The 22586-nt window shown below is 48.7% G+C and overlaps 1 protein-coding gene across 2 annotated transcripts in view; it reads right to left on the bottom strand.

The window, feature by feature from the left end:
• The window catches only part of LOC141055892 (uncharacterized), a 50059-nt gene that overhangs the window by 12779 nt on the left and 14694 nt on the right, over window positions 1–22586 (bottom strand). For both annotated transcript variants that reach the window (XM_073552599.1, XM_073552600.1), the window contains exons 2-6: window positions 5381–5530; window positions 5072–5251; window positions 4865–4988; window positions 4684–4781; window positions 4395–4485 (exon numbers count right to left, since the gene is read on the bottom strand). In XM_073552599.1, the coding sequence (XP_073408700.1) occupies window positions 4395–4485; window positions 4684–4781; window positions 4865–4988; window positions 5072–5251; window positions 5381–5458 (571 nt within the window). In that variant the 5' untranslated portion in view covers window positions 5459–5530. The remainder of the gene's footprint in view (window positions 1–4394; window positions 4486–4683; window positions 4782–4864; window positions 4989–5071; window positions 5252–5380; window positions 5531–22586) is intronic.

The following is a 22586-nucleotide window of genomic DNA, read 5'->3' as shown; positions in this document are numbered from 1 at the left end:
CTGGAGGTACGCTCAGCCATCTGGAGATCCGCAGAGCCGTCTGGAGGTCCGCAGAGCCATCTGGAGCTGTGCAGAGTGAAGCAGAGCAGTGTGGAGCCTCGCTGTACAGAGCCGTGCAGAGCCTGACAAAGTGGTGGGAGCCGAACAAAGCTGGCAGAGCAGTGCAGAGCCTTGCGGAGCGGTTGCAGGAGCAGCAGCAGTGGTTTTTGATCGGCAGCCGGAGGTGCCAGGAGAGCCAGTGGCTGCAGCAGGAAATGTGGCAGCACCAGCAGGGACTGGTGAGGTGTCATAAGGACACTGGTGGTCCAGGTTGTACAAACTCTTAAAGGGCCAGTGCAAGCCCAGAGAAATAATGGTAATGTGCGAACTGGGGCCTGAGAGTACCGTGGGGGAGTCCACGGGGTGTAACTCAGAGAGGGGTGGTGTCCCTAAAAGGGGTGGAGACCCAAAAAGGGGGTGGTAATCCAAACAGGGATGGTTGCCCAGAAAAGGGTGGAGTCTCAAAAGTGGGCGGTAACCCAAACAGGGATGGTTGCCCTGAAGAGGGTGGAGTACCAAAACGGGGTGGTGACCCAAATGGGGTGGAGTCCCAAAAAGGGGCAGCGGCAAATGAGTCATTGGACTGTAGCTGGGGGCAGTGAAACTCCTCCTACATAGGTCCATGCTATACTGTGGATAGCTCGGTCAATGAACTGACATGACAGTGCTCCTTCTGGATGGAGAATGGGTGATGGGACTGATAGACCCGGGGGAGTGGAGTGTCCTTGCTGAGGACCCCTCCTGAACGTTCTCTGTCGCCTGGGACGGGACCGAGAGTGAATGGATCTGGTGGAGACGATAAAGGACCTTTGACAGCCTACCTCTGCATTGACTGAGGGGTCCATGAAGTGGCAGTAGTCCCAGACTTGCTGTATACTTTGGTAATAGGTCGGGACTTGGAAGCCCTGTGAGACTGGTGGATAAAGGGAAAAGTGTCTGTAGAATGAATGTGTGTCGGAGGTAATGATGTGGAGAATGTACCCCCCTAGAGTTGACAGTCCTAAGTTAGGCAGGACCAAGGAAAATGGTGGACGGGCCCAACTTAGCGACATGACGGTGGCAGCAATACCAGAAAGTATTACCGTTAGAAGTGGAAACTGCTGGTTCCAGGATGACAGATTGAGCAGTGGTGACTCCCATGCAGACGTTGACACAAGGGGAAAAGAGGGTAGTAAGGTTGAACCACGAACAAACGGAAAGTCTTCCTCCTGTTGCCGGAGACGTAAAGGGAGCAAAGACGCTGACCAAGTTGCTCCCTTTGAGGAAATAAAAAAAGGAAAAGCAGTGACTGGTGCTTTTATTCAAGATGTGAGTACTATTCCAGACACTGAAGAGGTTGGGAAGGAAAGTGACGTGTCATTGCCTGTAGCCAACGCTAGGGTGGAATACGATGTTGAGCTGTCAGTAGCACTGACACAGTGGAACGACAGTGCTCTACAAGGTGAAGGCTCCAGAAAGCCTGAAACTGTTAAAATGAAGAGGATAGAGTTCTCTGAAGCTACAGAGAGTAGAGAGGTACCTAAGGCTGCCCGGGCAGAGCCTCAAGAGAAGTTGAAGGTGTCGAGTATGGAAGCCACCAACTCCGCACAGCTGAATCAGGTGTGTCACCTGGAGTCCGAGCTCTCGGCAGGAAAGGCTCAGCTTGGGGAGAAGGAAGTGCAAGAACAGAAATCTGAGAAAAATGTGGCTTTGGAGTCTGGGAGCGAGAACAATGATTCTTCAGAGAGCCCAGCAGAGACCCTAGAGGCAGTCGAAGGTAATTGATGGAAGACTCATGAGAAAGCTGAACCTGTTGATGAAGAAATAGGTAGAACTCTGAAGCGGCAGAATGTGGGTGGGCAAGCTGGCCTATCTGAAAATACATTTAAAGAATGCCACAGAAGAGGTCTAAAAATCCTCCAAAAATTCAAAAATACAGCTGAAAAAGGAGCAGGTAAGCAGTGCTGCCAAGTCTCTGAACAAATGCACTACAGGATGCAGCCAACCCATATAGCAAAGACATTGCAAAACACAGGTGCAAAATACTAAATAGACAGCCACTCACAATCTACCAGATCATGGAGGGGGTACCTGCTTAGTGTACATTTGCACAATAGAGGCCTGTATAGGGTGTGGTTCACATACAGGTAATGCAGAGTGTCTGGTTCTCAGCCTATTAGTCACGCCCATACTATTCAATCAGGTGGGCTGGCAAGCACGCTCTAAATGCATCCCTGTATACAAGACCTAATGTGCTGGGATTCGCAGCACCCTGAAATATAAAGAGCAAATAGGGATTTAACTCATATGTATTTCAAGGATGTCAGTTTTTGTTAAACTTTGTTACCATTTTGGCAGTATGCTTCGGGTCATTGTCCATTTCAAAGACAGATTTCTGCCTGAGCTTTAACATCCTGACAGATGTCTTTAGATGTTGCTTCAATATTGCCATATTATCTTATTTTCTCATGATACCATCTATTTTGTGAAGTGCCCAAGTCCCTCCTGCAGCAAAACAACCCAACAACTTGATGCTGTCACCATCGTGTTTCACAGTTGGGATGGTATTCTTTGGCTTCCAAACTTCTTCTTTTTCCTCCAAATGTAACGATGGTCATTATGCCCAAAAAGTTCAATTTTATTTTCATCAGACCACATGACATGTCTCCCAAAGTTAAGGCCTTTGTTCCAGTGTGCATTTGCAAACATTAAACTGGCTTTTTTATGTTTCTTTTGGAGTAATGGCTTCTTCCTGGCAGAGTGGCCTTTCAGCCCGTGTTGATACAGTACTCGTTTCACTGTGGATATGGACACAATCTTTCCAGCTTCCGCCATCATCTTCACAGGGTCTTTTGCTTTTGTCCTTTGGTTGATATGAACATGTCGGCCCAAAGCACTTTCATATCTGGGACAAAGAACCTGTCTCCTTCCTGAGCGGTATGATGGCTGGACATTCCCATCTTGTTTGTACTTGCGTATAATTGTTTGTACAGATGAACGATGCACCTTCAGTTATCTTGAAATTGTATCCAAGGATGAGCCAGACTTGTGCAAGTCCACAATTCTCTTCCTGATATCTTGACTGATTTCTTTAGACTTTCCCATATTGCTACACAAAGAAGCAGTGTGTTTCAGGTGTGCATTAAAATACATCCACAAGTGTCTCTCTAATTAACTCAGATGTTAGCAAAAAAGCTAGTAGAAGCTTCCAAACACATGACATCATCATAAGGGCAGTCCAGAATTGTTTAAAGGCATAGTAATCTTAGTGTATGTAAACATTTGACTTTGCAGTAAGTAATAAAAATGCCTTAAAACATTTTCTCTCATTATTCTGGCATATAGCTAAAAATTATGGTAATCCTAATTGACCTAAAACAGGAAAGGTTCATTCTGATTTCACGTCAGATATAAAGACAAAGATGCATATGTGTCTTTTTATGTAGTTTATGCAAAGTACTAATTTCAACCGTATATATGAGGGGAGAGCGCCAACACTAAACCGAAGTTGCACTCATTTATGGTGGACCATTGGAGCTACTATGAGACCTGACCAGAAGAGTAGAGAACGTATTAGTACGCCTCATTTCAGGAGAGATTGTGCAGTAATCTGAATTCCTTATGATAGAAAATATAATGGAATTTATGTCATAGAGAGAATGCATGAAACCAGGGCTCAAGCCATGCCAACACATCTCCTGCAGGCATGAATAAATGTATATTACAGCCATCAACCACGCACAGCTTAGAGATATATCATGGGGCAGGGGTATTTTATGTAGTTTATAGTGATCCCGTTTGAAGTTAGTAGCTTTTATAGCGAAACTCTGTTGTTACAGAAATTCACACTTGGCCTCACTGCACATTTAATGTTGTTGATCATAAAAGTGAAGTTTGGCCAAAAAGACTGGACCTGGTCTTGTAGGGACCATATGAGCACATTCAGCAGTACAAACGGGAGAGAAGGGAGATTCATCCAATAAGATATCAGGGATCTAGGAAGCCAACACCATCATTACCCTCCACTTTCTCTTACAGGACCATCATAATATTTTTCTTTAAGTGATTTTCTAACTTGTCAGCACATTCTACGTACACTGTCATTTGGCTTTTGTAGTTTACAGATATGGGCAGGTAACTGTCAGAGTCTTCTAATCCCAGGAGGTAGGTGGATCCTCCAGGATGTAAGTTCTGTTGGAAAAGGCTTTCAATGGCCAAAGTCATTTGAACAATTTCAGGTGGAGAATATTGTGATGTAGAGGCAAAACGGTGATCACACGATTGTAATATGGCCGGACTACACGACCAATAAAGCAGCCACAGCCAGTGGCTTAGGACAATCTGTGACTTCTCTGTATTTAGTGGTTACTTCTCACCTGGGTAGTCATATGTAGGAATCTCCTCTTTACACCGCTCATCACCCCTCACATATGTCTCTGTAGTATAAGTTTGGGTCAGATCTTCACCCTGAAACAAATATTGTAAAAGTCACAGACAGATGGAGAAGTCACATCTATGATCAGCTCTAATCCTGCCATCTCCACCGTTCTCATTACACAAGTATAAAACAGATAATACTAATGGATAAAACAAGACTGAGCACAAGACCTTCACAGCCGTCTACACATCATAGGGGAGATCTCCTGACACCTTCTCTCCATCTACCTGATGATCCTGAGGAACACTGGGATCTCCTTGTTTACAGTCCTGTGGAAGAAGAGGACGGGGACATCTCTCTGGTGTTGTCCTCTTACTGGATAGATCTGGAGGAAACACATACAGGGACTGAATTCATTCTTTACATACAGATAATTATAGGCTGCGTGTATTTAGTCCTGTCTATTACCTGGAGATGTGAGGGGCTGGGGAACCTCCATCATGACGTCCTTGTACACATCTTTGTGTCCTTCTAAATACTCCCAGTCCTCCATGGAGAAATAGACAGCGACATCCTGACACCTTATAGGAACCTGACACATATAATGATACCGTCACCCCCCCGATCCCTTCATAGCGTTACTGTATAATGTCCCAGCATTCCCAGCAGTGTCACCTCTCCAGTCAGCAGCTCAATCATCTTGTAGGTGAGTTCTAGGATCTTCTGGTCATTGATGTCTTCATGTATCAGGGGGTGAGGTGGAGGCCCTGTGATTGGGCTCAGGGGTCTTCCCCATCCCTCAGACACAGGGTCCTGACAGCGCTCACTAGAGGTCTTCTTCACTACTGTGTATTTCTGGTTATGGAGAGACACAGTAATAAATCTCACTACAGACATTTCCAGAGTCCTCACCTCTCCAGTTCTGTCCATCTGTTATTCCCATAGATAAGAATGATGTAATGTGACGTCATCAGAATCTCTCACCTCTCCAGTAAGCCGGAAGAGGATCTCTAGGGTGAGGTGTAATATCCTCTCCACCATCTTGTCTCTGTCCATATCCATCCTTGATGGGTAAATCAGGAAAATTCTCTTCTATAGAAGATCTTCACTGAGAGGATCCGATATTGTAGAGACCTGAATGAGAAGATGAGCCGATGTAACATCATAAAAATCCTGTGTAATAATATAATTACTGGAGATAATAAGGGAAACATATCAGGAGATTTATTATTTTACAGTATTTAGTTTCCTTCTTTACATCTACTAATAAAACCTATATATTTAGGCCACAGACAACAAGCAGTTTCCTCCTCGGAGTCGGCAGCTGAATACGTTTCTCATAGACTCATCTTCCACAACCCTAATTCTCGTCTCATTTACCGACACTGGAATCAGCACCAGAACATAGATGTACACCGCAGGAACCACACAGGTGCGGCTGAAACAAAAACCCTGGCAGTTAAACCACTTGCACCTGTCAAAAGCAAACGTGGCATCTAAGAACAGGGTCGAACTGGCCTGGTGGGGATAGCGGTAAAATCCCCAGTGGGCCCTTGCTGAGAGTGAGACAGCTTCATTCCTTGACAGCTCCTGCAGTCAGCACAGCGTCCTTCTAAGCGTGGGGCGCTGGCAGCAGGACACCCTGTGAGAGCGGACTTATGGCTGATTCACTCTCCGGCTCCTCTTGTCATGCTGTGTACGGCATATTTAATATGGGAGACTTTACAGACTTCTTGAATTTGTTGCCATGGGGGTGGATCTTAGCAATGTTGGGGAATGAGCTTAAGATTTAGTTCCCACTACTCTAAGTGCAGGATGCATTGTGGTGGAATGGAGGCAGGATCGGAGAAGGTAAGAAAGCAATAATGTGACTTCATGTTTAGAATGTGTTTGTGCTGCTTATTCTGTACTGTATTTTTTGTGTCCGCTGCACTTGTTTCATGTGTGCTTGTATGACGATTGTCCACTGCACTTGTTTCGTGTGACGAGTGTGCACGAGGCTTGTGTGACCAATGTGCATTGTGCTTGTGTGACGTGTGTGCTTTGGGCTTGGGTCACGTGTACAAAATGCTTGTGCCTGCATGGTGGTTGTGTGAAGTGTTTGCATGAGGGCTGTGTGACATGTGATGTGTCTGCATGGTGCATGTGTACATAGTGCTTGAGTGACGAGTGTGCATGGTGCTTGTGCATGCATGGTTGTTGTGTGTGCTTGTGTGAAGAGTGTGCATTGTGCTTGAGTGATATGTGTGCATTGTGCTCAGGACTGCCATCACGGCATTACTACCCTTACTACTGTCTGGGGCCGGGTGATTAAAAGCAAAAAGGGGAGCCCGCACACACTGGCAGCCCGGTCCGTGCTCGGGTCCGCGTCTCTTTGCTTCTCCTCATCGGGCCCCTGTACATTTTGTTAAAGGCTTCCAAACGCCCGATGCATAACAACACTGTGGTGTTTTAAAGCTACACCACAGTGTTGTTAATGCATCTGGCGAACGGAAATGGGCACTGTACCTTTAAACTGCAGCGGCCGGCCCAAGTGCATCATGGTCCTGGCGTCACACGCTGCTCTACTTCCTCATTCCAGGGCAGAGTAGCGTTCGGTGTGCCACATGGGTGGGGGTGGACAGGGGCAGACGGACCAGTCTGGACCGAACCAAACGAGCAGGTGGAGGTGGCAGGTGGGCGATCAGGGTGAGTCTCTCCGGCGGCGGTGAGAAGAGGCTCACCGTGACTGGCTGCATCTGGACTGGTATCGCGTGGCTGATGAGGGAAGGCAAATGGTGACTGATGGCCCACATCCAACAGGGCCCAGGGTTCCTGTAGGAGACATGGGCCCCCAGTCACCACTAGCCTCCCCTTGTTTTTGCCCAGGGGCCCTCATACTGCTATTGCCCCGGGGCCCTTATTCTGCTATTGCCCGGGGGCCCATAAACTGTTTTGGCCCAGGGGGAGGGGCTAGTGGGGACTGGAGGCCACGTCCAACAGGGCCCACTAGCCTCCCCCTGGGCACTGTTGGACGCAGCCCCCAGTCTCCACTAGCCTCCTCCTGGGCCCCCAGTCACCACTAGCCTCCCCCTAGTGCGTGGTGGAGGCGTAGCTAGGGTGTAGGCGGAACTGGGTGGTGGAGCCTGTTTGGAGTCTCAAGGGTGCCCCGAAAATTTTGCAAGTATGGGGCCCCGAAATTCATAGTGGCAGCCCTGCATGCAGTATAATGTTCCCACAGTACTGGCATCCCCCACACAGTATAATGTTCCCACAGTACCACCATCACCCACACACAGTATAATGTTCCCACAGTACCACCATCACCCACACACAGTATAATGTTCCCACAGTACCGCCATCCCCCACACACAGTATAATGTTCCCACAGTACCGCCATCACCCACACACAGTATAATGTTCCCACAGTACCGCCATCCCCCCCACACAGTATAATGTTCCCACAGTACCACCATCACCCACGTAGTACAATGTTGCCACATGACTGCTACCCCCCACACAGTATAATTTCCCACAGTACCGCTATCCCCCACACACAGTATAATGTTGCCACAGTCCCGCCTGAGATTCTGCAGTTGGAATACTATTACTACTGATAGACATACTGCTATGCGCCATCTGCTGGCCAATATTTGCTACTCATGATTTCTGTCATTCTAATGTAGTATTCATATGGAAGTGTCTTCACTGCAGTTCATGGGTCATTTACTCTCAGCAGCCATTTTCTTTACATCGTGTTGTGACAAAACTCACTCAGTTACTGGGCTTCTGAAAGCATCAATTTCTGGCCAACAACAACACACCACAACAACAACATCAGCAAACAACTGCAAACTGTGCCAGGGACTTCAGAGAGAGTTACTGCATTGTACCCACAAGTATTGTGCTTTATCCAGGTTGAAAATAAACCCAGATTTGAGTTGTACCAACGCTGAGGTTCTACATTAAAGTCGGCAGACGCTGAGTGTGGAAATGGTCCTGTCTGCTCCTCATCTAGGAACACGGAGGAAGGATTCTCACAGCACAGATCAATCAGCTAAACCTCTATTCACCTTATGTGGAGACAGAACAGACGCATAGCGGACATTGGATTTCTAGAAATCCCATCCACTATGCTGTAACAGCTGGACGCTGCGGGTTGGATGATGTGAAACTATGCAGTGTCCAACCTGCAGCGCAGTGGCTTAACTACAAAGTTATGGGCCCCGGTGCGAACTTTCAAATTGCCCCCCCAATGCCAAAATACACACATATCTCCACTCCGTACACGCTCCGCTCCGTACACGCTCCGCTCCGTACACCTTGTACACACACACACGGCTCCGCTCCGTACACACACGGCTCTGCTCCGTACACCTCGTACACGCTCCGCTCCGTACACCTCGTACACGCTCCGCTCCATACACCGTGTACACACACGCGGCTCCGCTCCGTACACCTCGTACACACGTCTGCGCTCTGTACACCTCGTACACATGGCTGCGCTCCGTACACCTCGTACACACGCGGCTCCGCTCCATACACCTCGTGCACACACAGCTCTGCTCCGTACACATGGCTCCGCACACCTCGTACACGCGGCACCGCTCCGTACACCTCATACACACACGGCTCCGCTTTGTACACCTCGTACACACACGGCTCCGCTTTGTACACCTCGTACACACACGGCTCCGCTCTGTACACCTCGTACACACACGGCTCTGCTCCGTTGTACACCTCGTACACACACGGCTCCGCTTTGTACACCTCGTACACACACGGCTCTGCTCCGTTGTACACCTCATACACACACGGCTCTGCTCCGTTGTACACCTCGTACACACACGGCTCCGCTCCGTTGTACACCTCGTACACACACGGCTGTGCTCCGTTGTACACCTCGTACACACACGGCTCCGCTTTGTACACCTCGTACACACACGGCTCTGCTCCGTTGTACACCTCATACACACACGGCTCTGCTCCGTACACCTCGTACACACACGGCTCCGCTCCGTTGTACACCTCGTACACACACGGCTGTGCTCCGTTGTACACCTCGTACACACACGGCTCCGCTTTGTACACCTCGTACACACACGGCTCTGCTCCGTTGTACACCTCATACACACACGGCTCCGCTCCGTTGTACACCTCGTACACACACGGCTGTGCTCCGTTGTACACCTCGTACACACACGGCTCCGCTTTGTACACCTCGTACACACACGGCTCTGCTCCGTTGTACACCTCATACACACACGGCTCTGCTCCGTACACCTCGTACACACACGGCTCCGCTCCGTTGTACACCTCGTACACACACGGCTGTGCTCCGTTGTACACCTCGTACACACACGGCTCCGCTTTGTACACCTCGTACACACACGGCTCTGCTCCGTTGTACACCTCATACACACACGGCTCTGCTCCGTACACCCCGTACACACGCGGCTCCGCTCCGTTGTACACCTCGTACACACACGGCTGTGCTCCGTTGTACACCTCGTACACACACGGCTCCGCTTTGTACACCTCGTACACACACGGCTCTGCTCCGTTGTACACCTCATACACACACGGCTCTGCTCCGTACACCTCGTACACACACGGCTCCGCTCCGTTGTACACCTCGTACACACACGGCTCCGCTCCGTTGTACACCTCGTACACACACGGCTCTGCTCCGTTGTACACCTCGTACACACACGGCTCCGCTCCGTTGTACACCTCGTACACACACGGCTGTGCTCCATCACTTCGAACACACAGCTCCTCTCCATACACTTCGTACAAATACGGCTCCCCACACCTCATACACACACGGCTCTGCTACATCCACCCTGTAAACCCCTCCTGACCCCACACATAAACTTACCCTCATCCAGCACCATGACAACCAGCACAGCAGAGTCCTGCATGAACTGAGGACTGTGTGTCACAGGACCTGTGATGAGGTCACAGGAGGGGAGGAGTCAGGTGGCCACATGATCAGGGGCCTTGGACAGAGGCCCTTGATCATGTGACCCCTGACTCCTCCCCTCCTGTGACCTCATCACGGGTCCTGTGCGCACAGAGCAGCCAGTTGCAGCCAAAGTACGGAGCTGCACAGCCAATGAGCGGCTGCAGCTCTGCGATCGGGCTCCTTAGGACTTCGGGCCTTGTCACAGATGCGACCTCTGAGACCGCGGTAGTCCCGCCCCTGCCGCAGCGTTTTCTGATCGTGGGCACATACCCTTAGAGGTTGTAGTATATGGCAGGAGATTATTGTCAGGAATTTGGAATATGTATATTGTACAGAGGTCGGGAACAGAAACTGAGAGCAAAGGGCCCCTGTGCAAGAATTCTGTATGGATCCCCACCCGAAGAGATAGGGGAGAATCCAGCTCCGAGGCCTAAAATCAAATTTCTTCAATTGTATCCACTTTAAAACAAACGCTGGGCTGTGTGACAGGCGAGATTCAATCCATAGACGGGAGAGCGCCTGTTTCAAATGAACGCGTTTCAAACACACACGGGTTCTCAGACTCGGCTATGGACGGGCAAAGGGCTTTGATTGCAAAACGACACTTCAGGGGAAACAAATAAGGAAATTACAAACATTCACAAATAAATTTAAAAAAAAACTGGACTTGCTGCCAACTGGCAAAATATGAGACTAAAGACCGTATTAATAATGCAGTATTATCTAAGATTTAAACCCGAAGGAACGCGTGTTTATCCAAAAAGCTCGTCTGTGAAGAGTAACAATAAAATGGTGGTAAATATTAGAGCTATTACGTGTGGTGGGCTGAGAGATGTCATGAAGGTTTTTCCCTTACTCTGTTTTTCAATTTACGAATTGTTGAACCTACATATTGGAGTTTACATGCTGAACACTCAATGATATAAATGACATGGTCAGAATGGCAATTTAAAGAATTCTTGATTTTATAACTCTTTTCATTTTTTTCACTCTTTATTATGGATCCGCACCCCCATATATCACGTGTGGCGTAGCGCCTACTGTGTGTTGGGGAACACTCGCTTGCCAGCGCATTAACATAGTCAGGCATAGTTTTTCACATAAAACAGTCCATACGGTTTATTTAAACGTCATAGACCGCAGCATAAGTTAGGTTGCACATCGCCGGCTTACACACAGTCCATTATTTCATCACATGTGCGTTTACAATGAATTCACTAAATCACGCCGGACTCTCTCCAGTCACCGGGTGACCGCACAGTTCAATAACTTTGTCAGTTCACATAGTTCTTTCCCTATACCTGGGGTTACCTCCCAGGAGCTCCTGCTCCACAGGCTGACTTCTCATCAGTCCAGGGTCCTCAACAGGGCGACATCTTTCTCAGTGTAAGGCCGCCCCAGGCTTTGCACACATATGTGGCCTGTCCGGGTGTTATTCAGGACACCTGTCCAACACCCAGGCCACCAGGTCCAAGGTCTCACCGCGTGCTCTTCAGGAAGCTCATGCCCACCTGGGACCTTCCAACACAGAGCTTCTAAGACGTAGCACTCTGAACCATTAAGGTCTATACACTCCGACCATGTGACCAGACCTCAGTCACATTATATGGTTGTAACCACCCCCATGGATGGGCGGTACATGTGTGGTTAGTCAATTCCCGCTCAGCTCTCTGACTAACCCTATAAGCCCTCCTTATAAGTAATACACAACCAACACTTGTGGAATTATAAGTTCCAGCATAACCATATCATTTTGGGCTTACAGCGCAAAGGACATCTGCGACACATACCAGCCATTTACAAGAATACCAGTCCCTAATTCACAATCATAATTATGCCTCCAAGCGCATCCTGAAGGGCATACACAGCGTCCCCTAGCTGTAATGGGGGTCACTGCATCACACACGTCATACCATAAAAACAAGTTTTATACACATATGTACCATACACACATGACACGCTCTTCACACAAGTACCATGCACACCCTTTACACAAGCACAATGGACACATGTCACACAAGCACAATGGACACATGTCACTCAAGCACAATGCACACACGTCATTCAAGCACCATGCACACACAAGCACAATCAGGGCTACCACTAGGAATTTCGGGGCCCCATACTGGCAACATTTTCGGGCCCCCCCTGAGATTCCGCCCAGGCTCCACCCCAGCCCTGCCTCCAGCCCTCGAACTGTCCACAGTCCCACCACTCTCTCTTGGAAAAACTCCACTTCTCACCAGTCACACATTAACAGTTCCCATCACCAGATCACACATATAGCCAGCAGCTCTTTTGGCGAAAAGATTTTGTAAGCCGCCACTATAACACAGTAGACACTTTTGGCCGAGCTCTACTGTAACCTATTAAATATTTGTTAAAATATGCGATACAATTTAGGTATATTTTTAGTTTTCAATTTTTTAAAATGACCAATAATATCACACACAAGGATCAAATATCACCACACCATATCAAGACCGCATATTACCACCACATAGTGACTAAATAATAGCACATACAAGGGACAAATACAGCCACACCATGACCAGACCACATATTACTACTACAGTGACCGAATAATATCACATACAAGGAACAAGTACCGCCACATCATGACCAGACCACATATTACCATCACAGTGACCATCTAATATCACATGCAAGGAACAAATACCACAACACCATGACCAGACCACATATTACCACCACAGTGACCGAATAATATCACATACAAGGAACAAATACCACCGCACCTTGACCAGACCACATATTACCACCACAAAGTGACCAAATAAAAGCACATACAAGGCACATAATACCGCAGCACGATGTCCAGACCACATATTACCACCACATAGTGACTGAATACTACAATACTGATCAGTAACAAAAAAACACAATACTATCACCATAAGTGCCATTATACACAGGAGATCTGTACTTAGTATGCAGTGTCTGTGTACAGGTAATACAGTGATCAATGACATTATACACAGGAGCTCTGTATATAATACAGTGATCACTGGTGACATTATAAACAGGACCTTTGTATATAGTGTATAGTGTCAGTGTACAGATAATGCACTGATGTCTCTAGGTGAAGTCCTTCATCTTTACTTTTCATTAGAGATGAGCGACTTTGCCTTTTTCAGGTCGAGTCGGGTTTCATGAAATCGAAACGAATGAAGTCGAACGAAATCGGCCGATTAATGTGAAAAGTCGAAGGCCGACTGAAACACGAAACCCAATGCAAGTCAATGGGGAAGAAAAGTCGGCAGTGAGTGGAGGACATTAAACACACCTACAGTGCCCATTTTAATGCCCAAAACATCAATTCTTATTACTTAAGCTTGTCAACCTTAATTTACTTTATAATAATAGTTAGGCATTGAAAACTGGGGGTTATTTAGCTAAAGTTGTGGGGGTGGGTAGGGCTGGCTCCAGATTTTCGTGGGCCCAGGGCCAAAGAGTGTCCATGGGCTCCTTTAACACATGCCACAATTCATGATCCTCTGATACGGCAGAGAAATAGCGGTATAGTACAATGAAAAATACTTCACTTCTTACATGACATGACTGATATCCATTTTAAATTCTCCAATAGCTCCAAAAACGGACAGTATATTACTCCATACAGTATTATGGCCACCGCATAGTGCGCTATACAGAGTAATGAGGCCCATATATTTCTCCATACAGAATCATTGGTCCCATATAATGTTTGAAACAGTATATGATGAGCTCCACATAATGCTACAGTATATGTTGGTCCCCATGGATGAAGCTCCACTGTGTTATGGGCCCAAATAATGCTCCATATATAATGGGCCCCATTTCTACTACTACAGTGCATAACAGGCCCTGTAAATGCTGCTCCAGTGTCTGATGTCCACCTTTGGAATGCTCCAGTGTATGGTGGGCCTCATATAGCATTCTCCAGAGTATAGTGCTCCCCAAAAATAGCTGTCCCAACATTGAAAACAATTAAATAAGTCTCCTCGCTAGGGAATCCCTGTACTAGTCTGGTCCCTTTGTCGTCCCCATCTTCCATCTCACTGCACTTGGACTGTTTAGGCAGAGGGCGTACAGACGTGATGTCATCACGCTCTCTGACTAGAATGTCAATGTTAGGAAATGCGGAAGACGTCACGGCGGTGGAGCAGGGAGAGGTAAGTATTTCAACTTTGCAAGTGCTGTGATCCCGAGCAAGCAGGGGGGCCCATTCGTTGGGGACGGCATTGGCACAGGGCCCCTCATAGTATGGCGGTGTGTCTGATGGCGGGTATGGCGGTGTGTCTGATGGCGGGTGGGCCCTCCCACCATCAGAGACACTTGATTCTACTATGAGGGACCTTGTGCCAGTGCCGTTACCAAACAATGTGCCCACCCACCTGTCCAGGGCAACGGCACTCGCACCGGTGCGTGCGCCAGGTGGTGACCCCGGCCCTGTGGGGGGAGGCAGCCCTGTGGACATGTTGATGTTGGACTATGTTGATGTTGGACATTCAGCAGCTGCAAATGGAGTAATTGGAGAAGTCCGCGGAAGAGGAGGACAAAAGCAAGCATTTTTCTGGCAACCTACGTGTCAGCAGGGGAGGGTGGAACAAAATCCTTTGAAACCCATGTACTGTATGGTTCATTTTAATGAAGGTTAGATCATCAACATTTTGGGTTGACAGACGGGTCCTTTTTTCTGTCAGGATTGATCCAGCAGCACTGAAGACTCGTTCAGATAACACACTAGCAGCAGGGCAAGCGAGCTCCTGTAAGGCATATTGTGCCAATTCAGGCCAGGTGTCAAGTTTACTGAGTTTACTGGCCCAATAGTCAAAGGGGAATGACCTGTGAGGGAGAACATCGATATGGGAAAAGTAGTTTGTTACCATTGTTGACAACTTGTCTCCTGTGAGTGGTACTTGAAAAATCAGTCCACAACATGGTCATGAAACCCCTGTGTCCAGCGCCACTTCGGCTGTGTGCACCACGAACACCTCTGTCATGTTGCCCCCTATGGCTTGCTGGAAAAATATCACCGCCGCTTAGTGCTGGGAATGCCTCAAATGGTTTACCAGAGTTGCTTGTTTGTTAGCCAATATTAGCTCTAGGTTCTCCTGTGGCATAATGTTTTGGAATTTGCCTTTATAGCGTGAATCCAGGATGCTGGCCAACCAGTAGTCATAGTCGTCATCGTTCATCATTTTGGCAATGCGGGGGTCCCTTTTTAAGATCTGCAAGGCATAATCAGACATGTGGGCCAATGTTCCAGGTGTCAATGATGCACTGCGAGTGCTGGGTGGAGGAGCACTTTCTGGCAAATCCACATCCCTCCAGTCACGCACAAACCCTGTACCTGACCTTGCCACGTCAACAATTTTTCTTGCCCCTGAGAAGCATCCTCCTCCCCAAAATAATCATCCCCATCATCCTCCTCCTCTTCTTCCTCCACCTCATCCACGAGACTTCCCTGACCAGACAATGGCTGACTGTCATCAAGGCTTCCCTCCTCCTCTTCCTCCTCGGCTGCAGAAGCCTGCTCCTTAATGTGCATCAAAGTTTGCATGAGCAGACGCATGGGATGCTCATGCTTATGACGGCGTCGTCTGCGCTTACCAGCCGTGTTCATTCCTCAAAACACTGAAGGACTTTACAGAGGTCTTTCAGCTTCGACCACTGCACACCAGACAACTCCATATCTGCCTGCAAACTGCCTGCCCGTGTATTCTCCCACAAATGAATTACAGCCTGCCTCTGTTCGCACAGCCTCTGAACCATGTGCAGGGTGGAGTTCCACCTTGTTGCAACGTCGATAATTAGGCGGTACTTGGAAAGGTGGAGCAATTGCTGCAGCTTCTGCATACGACTGGAGTGTACGGGCGACCGGCGAATGTGCGAGCACAGTCTTCGCACCTTATGGAGCAGGGGTGTTAACTCCGGATAATTATTGAGGAAGCACTGCACCACAAGGTTCAAGGTGTGAGCCAGGCAAGGTATGTATCTGAGTTTTGAAAGGGCTATGGCTGCCACAAAATTCCGTCCGTTATCACTAACTACCTTGCCTGCCTCAAGATGTAGACTACCCAGCCATGACTCAGTTTGTCTCTGCAAGTAGTTGCAGTGTGTCTGTTGTCTCCCAAACACATCATCTTCAACACAGCCTGCTGACGCTTACCACTAGCTGTTCAATAGTGGGACACCTCGTGTGCAACACTGGCAGCTGCGGATGGAGTGCTCGTGCGACTGCGCTCTGTGGACGAGCTTTCGCTTCTGGAGGAGGAGGAAGAGGGTCGAACGCCTACAGCCAACTGTTTCCTATACCGTGGGCTAGGCAGCACTGTCCCACCGCCGCTGTCCCCTGTGGACCCTGCATCCACCACATTAACCCAGTGCGCAGTGATGGACACGTAACGGCCCTGGCCATGCCTACTGGACCATGCATCTGTTGTGAGGTGCACCTTTCCACTCACTGATTGCTTGAGTGCATGGTCAATGCGGTCTTTCACATGCATGTGGAGGGCTGGGATGGCTTTTCGTGAAAAGAAGTGCCGACTGGGTAGGTCATAGCATGGTACTGCATAGGCCATGAGCTCGCGGAAAGCTTTGCTTTCAATCAACCGGTAGGGCATCATCTCTAATGAGATTAGTTTGGCAATGTGGGCATTCAAAGCTAGTGTACGCGGATGAGAGGACGAGTACTTTCTTGTCCTACTCAGAGTCTCTGGTAGGGTGACTTGAGAGCTGCATATGGTGGAACTAGTGGTGGACATGGCAGACTGAGAGGGTTGGTGATGGTGTTGGTGGTGTTGCTGATGGCCTAGATTCAGTCTTTCGAAGCAATAACATTGTGATTCCATGACTTGCCCTTGCGACGACACCTCGACATTTGCTGCTGGTGGTGTGCTAACCGGTGGGCTTACAGTGGGGGAAGCGATGTAGTGTTGCTGACTGTCAGAGACACCGCACTTGCTCATAGAGCCAGTGCGCGTGTCCTGAGTACAGAAGCAGTGCTAACAGATACCTGTGGAGCAGGGCAGCAGAGGTGACCATGCGTGCTTCAGGCTAATAGTGTCAGGGTCCAGTCAGCGCTGGAAAGTAAAGAGGCATAGGACCTGCGGACACTGAAACTGAATAGTCTGCACTGGACCTATGGTCATGTGACTGCAAGGGGGCGGGGCTTAGCATCCTGTATTCAGATAGGACAGGGCACCATACAACAACTCAGAGTCAGGCAAAACAGAGGTCACAGCAGTACGGCAAACGAGGTACAGGAGGGACAAACAGACGGGTAGTCAGACAGAGCCAAAGGTCATACACAAGAGGGCAACGTGGTACCAAGGGGACGAGCAGAGAGAAATCGGGTCACAAGCAGAGAGTCATACACGAGAGGTAGCGCAGTACAAGAGGGTCAGGCAGAACTCGTAACAGGGACAGAACCAGATCACAACCGAACAAGCAAGCAAGATATCAGGCACAAGGCACACGTATACAAGAGGTCACTTAACTCAGCCGAGGGCAGGAGTATAACTGACACCGGACCCAGGTCCAGTGAGCACTAAATAGCCTCCTGCTGCCAGAGAGAGGCAGCACAATTAACCCATAGTCTAACCAGGACGGGTCAAAGCGAAATCCCGTCCTGGATCATGACAGTACCCTCCTCTCAATGGGGGGCCACCGGACCCCCAGGTCTCTCAGGGTACTTGGCGTGAAAGGCTCGGATCAACCGATCCGCATGAACTGATCGAGCAGGAACCCACGAGCGTTCCTCAGAACCGTAGCCCTTCCAATGTATCAGATACTGAAGGGCGCAACGGACCAACCTGGAGTCGACAATTCGTTCCACCTCGTACTCAGCCTGCCCATCTACCAGAACCGGTGTCGGGGAAGATGATGATCCCTCCCCACTGGACCTCACAGGTTTCAAAAGGGCCTTATGGAAAACATTAGGGATCCTTAGAGATGGCGGAAGACTCAACCGAAAAGCCACCGGGTTAACTGCTTCGGTAATTACATAGGGACCTATAAACTTGGGTCCAAGCTTTGCAGAGGGGACCTTGAGCCTTATATTTTTGGTGGATAACCATACCTTATCTCCGACCTGAAACACTGGACCCACGGATCGTTTTTTGTCCGCAAAAAATTTAAATTTGTCCTGGGCCTTCGTAATGTTATTCTGGACCTCCCGCCATACCTCCCCCAACCGCTGGATCGTCTCGTCCGCCCCAGGACACCCAGAATTCAAGCGGGAAAATTCTCCAAAATGAGGATGAAACCCATAATTGCAAAAAAAAGGAGATGTACCCGTAGACTGGTTAGTGCGGTTGTTAAATGCAAACTCAGCCAATGGTAACACCAATCATCCTGTCGGGCTGAGGTCAAACAACGCAGAATTTGCTCCAGAGACTGATTGGTCCGCTCAGTCTGCCCATTAGTCTCTGGATGGTAGGCGGATGAAAAGGACAGACCAATACCCAACCTCCTACAAAAAGCTCTCCAAAATCTGGACACAAATTGCACTCCCCTATCAGACACCACATTCAGGGGTACCCCATGCAACCGCACCACATGCTCCACAAACAATCTGGACAATGTTTCCGCATTAGGTAGAGCTGCCAAAGGTACAAAATGTGCCTGCTTACTAAACCTGTCCACTACGACCCAGACCACGGTATTACCCTTGGAAGGGGGAAGGTTGGTGATGAAATCCATGGACAGATGAGTCCATGGTCTCTCAGGAATTGGCAGTGGTATCAATTCCCCGGCCGGCCGGTTATGGGGAGTTTTCGCACGGGCACAAACCTCACACGCAGACACATACTCCCCAACATCAGAGGCTAAAGAAGACCACCAGAATATTCTAGCAATGGCCTTCCGGGTCGCTGAGATCCCTGGATGTCCACCCAGAACTGAGTCATGGAACTCCTGGAGGACCTTGAGACGAAACTGAGCTGGCACAAAAAGTTTATCCAACGGCTTAGTTGGAGGTGCAAGAGCCTGGGCTTCTCGAATCTCCCGTTCCAACACATTAGAAACCTCTGCCACCACCACCCCAGGCTGAAGAATGGAGGATGGAGGTTCCGGGGGGGACACCGGATCAAGACTGCGTGACAATGCATCTGCTCTGATATTCTTGGATCCTGGTCGAAAAGTGATCGAGAAGTTGAATCGGGAAAAAAAAAGTGACCATCTAGCCTGTCTGGGAGTCAACCTTTTAGCTGACTCAATGTAAGCTAGGTTTTTGTGGTCCGTGATTACCGTTATAGGATGAACAGCCCCCTCCAAAAAATGCCTCCATTCTGCAAAAGCCAATTTTACGGCCAGAAGTTCCTGATTCCCCACATCATAGTTTCTCTCCGCAGGGGAGAACTTCTTTGAGAAAAAGGCGCAAGGTCTTAAATTGGTCAAAGTGGCGGGTCCCTGGGACAATACCGCCCCCACCCCCACCTCTGAGGCGTCTACCTCAACAATAAATGGTTCAGAGGGGTCCGGTTGGATAAGAACCGGGGCCGACATGAAACATTTTTTCAAAAACTGAAATGCCGCTACCGCTGCGGTTGACCAATTCTTGATATCGGCCCCCTTTTGAGTCATGTCTGTGAGGGGTTTAACCACCTGTGAGAACCCCCTTATAAATTTCCGATAATAATTAGCGAACCCTAGGAAACGTTGCAGACCCTTCAAATCACACGGTTGAACCCACTCGAGAATGGCCTGCACCTTATTAGGATCCATGCGATACTCTTCAGCAGACACGATGAACCCCAGAAAGGACAGTTCCTGAACAAAAAATAAACATTTTTCAAGTTTAGCAAACAGACAGTTCTCCCTGAGCCTTTGGAGAACTGCCCGAACATGACCAATGTGAGTCTGTTTATCAGGCGAGTAGATTAAAATGTCATCCAAATACACCACCATAAAACGTCCAATCAAATCGGAGAACACATGATTTATGAAATTTTGGAAGACCGCTGGAGCGTTGGTCAGGCCGAAGGGCATGACCAAATTTTCAAACAACCCTTCAGTAGTGAGAAAAGCGGTCTTCCATTCATCTCCGTCCCGGACTCTGATAAGGTTATACGCTCCCCGTAGATCTAATTTCGAAAACCACTTAGCTCCGGACAACTGATTGTATAAATCAGGAATAAGTGGAAGGGGATAAGTATTCCTCACAGTTATTTTATTTAACTCACGAAAATCGAGGCATGGGCGCAAACCACCGTCTTTTTTTTTTTTTTACAAAAAAGAACCCTGCCGCCACAGGAGAAACAGAAGGACGAATATGTCCCTTACGGAGGCTCTCGGAAATATATTCCTTCATCGCAGCCCGTTCCGGACCCGAGAGGTTATACAGGCGGGCTTTGGGCAATTTAGCACCTGGAACAAGGTCAATGGCACAATCAAATGGGCGGTGTGGTAGTAAAACCTCAGCCTCTTTTTCTGAGAAAACGTCAGTATAATCTATCAGGCACTCCGGAATGCCTTCTAGACCCACAGACGACACAGAAACAAGACATTTCTCAGAGCAATAGGGACCCCATTTAACAATATCCCGAGATTCCCAATTAATCACAGGATTATGCAGCTGTAACCAGGGGAACCCCAACACCAGTCCCGCAGGCAGGTTGTTCATTACAAAACATGAAATACGTTCCTGGTGTAAGGAACTCACTTTAAGGAGAAACTCTTCAGTACAAAACACAATGTCATTCTTAAGCAGTGGTGTTTTGTCAATAGCAACAAGGTGAATCGGAGTTTCCAACCTAACTGTCCCTAACTTACACCTGGCCACCAAGTCAGAGTCAATAAAGTTCAATGATGAACCGCAATCCACGAAGGCAGAAGTGGATGTGGAGACACCCCCACAACAAAGTTCCACTTGAAATGACATTTTAGAAAATGCAGAAAAGGGTACCTGAGAGCCTGGGTGACCTCCACGATAATCACCCGGGCTCAGTCGCTTGTTGGTTAGTGGCCGGGAGGGGCAATCCTTTTTCCAATGTCCAGACTCGCCACTGTGAACACAGCATTTTCTCACGTGCCGTTGTCTCCTTTCTTCCTCCTTAAGGTTGATGCAGGGCCGGCGTTAGGGGCAGGCAGACCAGGCAGCTGCCTAGGGCCCCTGCTCCTCCAGGGGCCCCCAGCCAGCGGCACATCACACAGCCGCTATGGGGCCCCTGTGAGGCAGGGGGGCCTGCCTGCCCCCAGCGCCGACTTCCGCCGCCGCCGCATTGAAGGAGGCAGTGATGGAGGAGAGAGCGTCAGCTGACGCTCCCTCTCCCATCATTCCCCGCTCTGCCTCTGACACAGCGGGGGCGCGATGACGTCATTGCGCTCTCACTGTGTGCCAGACAGAGCAGGAAGAGACAGGAGCAGCCAGCAGCGCGGGCACGAGGAGAAGGTGAGGTGTTTTTTTTGTTTTTTTTTTTAAATCAGTGTGAGTGTTGGACTGTGGGGCCACTCTGGGGGGGCTATATACCATGCTCAGCTGTATCATACCATGCTGGGGGGGCCATATACCATGCTGGGCTGTATCATACCATGCTGGGGGGGCTATATTCCATGCTGGGCTGTATTACACCATTCTGTATCATATCATGCTGGGGGGGGCTATATACCATGCTGGGCCGTATTATACCAAGCTGGGATGTATTACACCATTTTGGGGCGCTATATACCATGCTGGGCTGTATTATATCATGCTGGGCTGTATTACACCATTCTGGGGGGGGCTATAAACCATGCTGGGCTGTATTATACCAGGCTGGGCTGTATCATACCATGCTGGGGGGGCTATATACCATGCTGGGCGGTATTATACCATGCTGGGCTGTATTACACCATTCTGGGGGGGCTATATACCATGCTGGGCTGTATTATACCGTGCTGGGCTGTATTATACCATTCTGGGGGGCTATATACCATGCTGAGCTGTATTATACCTTGCTGGGCTGTATTATACCATTCTAGGGGGGCTATATACCATGCTGGGCTGTATTATACTGTACTGGGCTGTATTATACCATTCTGGGGGGGCTATATTCCATGCTGTGCTGTATTATACCATGCTGGGCTGTATTATACCATTCTGGGGGGCTATATACCATGCTGGGCTGTATTATACCGTGCTGGGCTGTATTATACCATTCTGGGGGGCTATATACCATGCTTGGCTGTATTCTACCATGTTGGGCTGTATTATACTATTCTGGGGGACTATATACCATACTGGGCTGTATTATACCA

Source organism: Dendrobates tinctorius, unplaced genomic scaffold, assembly GCF_039654945.1.
Source record: "Dendrobates tinctorius isolate UK_male_01 unplaced genomic scaffold, ASM3965494v1 ptg000192l, whole genome shotgun sequence".
NCBI classification, from domain to species: domain Eukaryota; kingdom Metazoa; phylum Chordata; class Amphibia; order Anura; family Dendrobatidae; genus Dendrobates; species Dendrobates tinctorius.
The sequence above is the reverse complement of the archived record's forward strand: the minus strand, read 5'-3'. Positions and strand labels throughout refer to the sequence as shown.